Genomic DNA, 4858 nt, shown 5'->3' with positions numbered 1-4858 from the left:
CACTATTAAAGATAAAAGTGTGGAGGAGGATTTAGGGCTGGAAAGAAAGGTTGCTCTCTTATGCCAGTAACGAAATCCTTATTAAAGCAGTGGCACAAGCTATTCCTCTGTTTCGAACTTTTGATCTGACTAAAACATTGTGTAATCAGATAAGCACAACCATTGCAGGCCATATCTTTCATCGTCTGATGCTTTTACAAACAATAAACTGTGACAAGCAAATAGTTATTGCAAGAATTGTCATAGAAACTGATACCATGGTGGTGAAACAAGCATTCACGAGCTCCGAATATGACTTGGCTGAAATGTGCACTCTCTTTCGGGAAGCAAAAACTCGATTGCATTTCATTGCAACGAGTATGAAATTTCACATTGCCCAAGGGCCTGTAATATGGTGGCATATCATCTGGCCTCTTATGGCTCATTGTTGGATGAGGATAGCCAAATCTCTCATTTGCTAGCGATTTAACCACACCGGTTCTGTAATGGAATCTTTGTATTCCATCTCAAAAGAGAAAAAAAAAAGAAAAAAAAAGTGGGACCTGCTTCTGACTCTTAATAATTATCTTGAAATTTGAATGATATGTGGATAGCTGCTCTAAAAAACCATAAAGCAATAATACAAAAATACGCTTACCGATTTTCATCTGGAGGATAAAACTAAATCCAAACTATAGGGTGCTACGATGAAATCATGAAAGTACCTAATTTCTAATGACCGTACCAATACAACATATTGCAAAATGAAAAGTTGAACTATATATATCCCAAAAATGATACAGATGTCTACCCTGTGACCAACTGCCGTGTGAAATTGCATTGTTCTTTTATTCTGATCATATAGCTCAAGTCTCAACACATTACCAGTATTAAGAATATTGACTATTGACATGATAGAAGTTATCTCATGTACGCATTCCATTTGGTATGTTTATCAAAAGAATGAATGGATAAAAATATACCGTTTTTCGTGCATGGTCTTGGCTGATATCTTCAAACACAAGTTCAGGCTTTAGTGGCATTCTCGACTGCAATGGAGAACAAATTAAATGAATCAAGTCCAGCTGCAGTAAGACCACAGTAACTACATGCAACAGTATGTACAAATTTACCTCATCATATCCAGTCAGCCAGACACGTGGAGTTTGGTAGTATTTGTCATACCTGCAATAAGATAATTAGTTACGCGCTTTCCAATTCAAGGATGGGACATAAGAAGTAAATAATTTTTTTCCACACAGCAAATGAACTGATTGGTTAATCTAATCTTCAATAATCAACAGTGGCAAACCTTAAAGACAGCAGCCATTAACTAGTTAGAAAACCAGTTGATTGTAATTTTTTTGCAAATCAGATGTGCCAAGTTGCCAATTATAATTCATCAGGCACCAAACATGCAGTTTGTGTAAATTTAAATCTCAAGAGGCCCAGCTATTCAAAACATAGAACTCCGCCGGTACAAACCAGAACATTATGCATTTGAGATGTCCGCCTGCCACACCCATGTATATACAAATGTAACCTATGGCAGACTTCAAATAGATGTCACACTACACAATACACCAATCATAGTATGGTTGGACTAACCTACTGAAAAGAAGAATTAACCAAACCCTGTAGGCAAGATAAACGAGCTTACGTTATGCTAACATCATATGTTCTGGTACGAAGGATGTTGTCATCTTCGGGCTCTTCTGCGACAAAGTATGATGGCTCAGCAGCAACCTGTAATAAGAATAGAAAGGCAAGGCTCGAATCAGCACTTTGTCAGCTTTGCTTAGCTCTGTCCAAGATAAAAAATTGTGATCTTCCTACCAAATTATCCCCTGTGTCTTCATAAGTGTCCATGTCAGGTATATCTTCCTCCTCCTCCTCTTCCTTCTTACCACCGCTGAAGTAAGTAGGAATGGACTTTATTCCATCAGATTTCCCAATGTCCAATGTATCCATAGAGGGTATGTCTTCCTCCTCATTGGTTTTTGATGCTAAACATTATCAATGGACAAAAATATAGTTTAGATCACATAATCCAAATAAGGTGCAACCGAGCAGCATTGATGAGGATAGACCTTGCACTCCATGCGTGGCAAGCCAGCCTTCGCCGTCATCATCATCATCGAGAACCACCTCAGCTCCTGCTGCATCATACTCTTCCTCAAGCGAGATGGCACGCCTTAAACAAGGCACTGGGAGCAACACAAAATTCAGAATTCTGAAGGCATGACTTCCCATAAGAGACAAGCTTTAAACAGTAGCGCCCCTATTTTTCTCTGTTTCCAGTGTTAATTTTTCAATTACTCCGTGATTTTTCCTAAACTAGCATGTTTGATCCCATCACAGGATTGAGGAAGGAAATCTACCAATTCTACCCACCAATAACGTGCATTCTGCAATCCACCAAAATTCAATTCACGTAGATGGGAAAATAGATAGGAGCCGAATCCTGACTCAATTCAGTACTAGCAGCATACCATTCCGGGTGACGAGGAACTGCTTATCGGCGGGGAGATACGGCTTCCGCTTGCTTGGATCGCCCGCTTCCCTGCGAACGCACGCACAACCCAACCACCCACCAGATCAATCAGTCAATCAACCAATCAGACGCCATCCGAATCAGTTGAGAGGGAGGGAAAGCGAGGGGGAGAGGAGCGGAGGACGCACCAGGACCAGGTGGGGCACTTGGCGACGAGGTTGTCGCCGGCGAGGATGAACTCAGGGACGGAGAGGACGCCCTTCTCGAGGAACGCCGAGACGGTGCGCGGGCCCGTGACCCGCTCCACCGTGCCCTTGTAGAGCTCGTAGACCTTCTGCTTCACCTGCATCGTCGCCCCCTCGTCCTTCTCCCTTCCCTCGCGGCGCGGCGCCCCTTCTCGACGGAGATGAAGGGGAAAGCGGAGAGAAAGAGTTTGCTTGCGACTTGCGAGCCCTGCCTGAGCTGAGTAGCTGACGGCACGGCACCGATGAGGCTATGTTCTACGGCATCGGACCTGGACAGGTCCTTGCCTGGGCCGTTCCACCGTAGGAGGTTGTAGGCTGGAGACGGACTCGGCCCAGTGATATATTGGCTACTGCTCAAGATATGTCACCAATCAGGGATCAGGGTCATCAGATTCGTATCCTTGCAAAAATTCAATCCAGAGCTACCCTTAAAATGTTATATCCATATGTAAATATGTTCAGAAAATTACGGTTATTCATGATTTACATATTTGTGCGGCCGGGTAAATTGAGGTTATGCCAACGCCTATTTGCAAACTTTAAAATTGTGATGAAATATGATTGTCCACAAAAATTTTCGCCAGATTTGAAAAGAAACCGGTTACAGAAATTAGCAAGAGAGTCACTTTTAGTAGTTGCCCTACTTCACATATGGTCCATTCACAGCACACCATAACCAGCAGGCAAGCAAAGGCATTGGCAAAAGGTGCTTGTCCTGATAATTCAGTTGAACATTAACATCGGTTCTGCTTACACGCTACTCGACATATATAAGTAAAAAGCTGCTGCTGCCCTGCATACTAGTGCCAACCAAGTATACCATCTTAAACAGAATGTTGTATCCTCTTAAGTTCTGTAAATGCAATACAGAAGAAGCCCTGCAACACCCTCACCCTGCAAGGCAAATGTTAACTCCATGTGTTACAAAAAATCTGAAAAGGATGTTGATTCATAGAGAAAGATCAAAATAAATGCTCAAAGTATCTAAATCAGGTTCTCATTCATTATATAGCAGGTTAAGGAGGTTATCCTTAAACGTTTGTACCATATTCGAACGACACACCCTGAATCTAGTTCAATATAAGCACAAAACCTTATGGAAATGCATAACCTAACCTAGTGCACAAAAACTGCATCCCAAGACTTATCCTTTCAAATATATTCAGACTCCAGTGTGATTAATGTACTTCATCTCTAAATGGGAGATTATGTGAACAACTCTAATGTTGGTCTTAGTGTGTGTGATAGTATGTATTGTGCTATTGTTGCCATAAAAAAGAAGAATTGTCCACATTGAAAAAAGATAAATCTGTTGTCTTGCAAAATAAATCTCAAAGTCTATACCTGTACGTATTGAGAGAAAAAGGACGTATTCTACAAAATAACTATCTAAATTACCCAACTTGGTTATAAATAAAAAAATCCCAAAGTACTCATATGTATTACTGATTAAAAAATCCCAATTATGTGTCATCTGATCACAACTTAAAATGTTAAGTATAGGATGCAAGAACTATTTTTTTAAGAAAAAAACTGTATAGCGGGAAGGTCCTCATTGTGATAAAATATATTAAAAAGAAAGAAGGAACTATACAAGATAATAACAAAAGGGGCACCAAAGTACCCTAAAAAGGAAAGAGCTTCAAGAAACGCTACTGAAAAACTGAGCATTCGTCCCAAGGTTTAGGGGGTGTTTGGATACCCCCTGCTAAACTTTAGCGCATGTCACATCGGATGTTTGAATACTACTTAAAAGTATTAAACATAGTCGAATTACAAAACTAATTGCACAGATGGAGTCTAATTTGCGAGACGAATCTATTAAGCCTAATTAGTCCATGATTTGATAATGAGGTGCTACACTACCTATTCGCTAATAATGGATTCATTAGCTTAAATAAATCTGTCTAACGAATTAGACTCCGTGTGTGCAATTAGTGTGATAATTAGGTCATGCTTAGTCCTACTCATGATGATGATAACATCCAATGTGACCCTAGTAACGATTAGTACCTTGGATCCTAACGACCCCACAACACCGGGGACTAGTACCCGAGGAAAACGTGGCGCTATCTGAGAGTCTAGTCCAATCGACCTTTCTACTGAAGGTACTGGGTACCTGACAATCATTTGATAGGTG

The 4858-nt window shown here is 40.8% G+C and overlaps 1 protein-coding gene across 1 annotated transcript in view; it reads right to left on the bottom strand.

Moving 5' to 3' along the window:
- Nucleotides 1–3017, bottom strand: part of LOC101781734 (autophagy-related protein 3) — a 4505-nt gene extending 1488 nt beyond the window's left edge. The window contains exons 1-7 of the mRNA XM_004983602.1: nt 2662–3017; nt 2472–2542; nt 2070–2186; nt 1816–1985; nt 1640–1725; nt 1113–1164; nt 963–1028 (exon numbers count right to left, since the gene is read on the bottom strand). Coding sequence (XP_004983659.1) covers nt 963–1028; nt 1113–1164; nt 1640–1725; nt 1816–1985; nt 2070–2186; nt 2472–2542; nt 2662–2822 — 723 coding nt within the window. The 5' untranslated portion in view covers nt 2823–3017. The remainder of the gene's footprint in view (nt 1–962; nt 1029–1112; nt 1165–1639; nt 1726–1815; nt 1986–2069; nt 2187–2471; nt 2543–2661) is intronic.
- Nucleotides 3018–4858: the final 1841 nt, after the last annotated feature.

This window comes from Setaria italica, chromosome IX (assembly GCF_000263155.2).
Source record: "Setaria italica strain Yugu1 chromosome IX, Setaria_italica_v2.0, whole genome shotgun sequence".
Classification (NCBI taxonomy): Eukaryota; Viridiplantae; Streptophyta; class Magnoliopsida; order Poales; family Poaceae; genus Setaria; species Setaria italica.
Note: the sequence above shows the minus strand (reverse complement) of the source record. Positions and strands in the feature narration are given on the sequence as shown.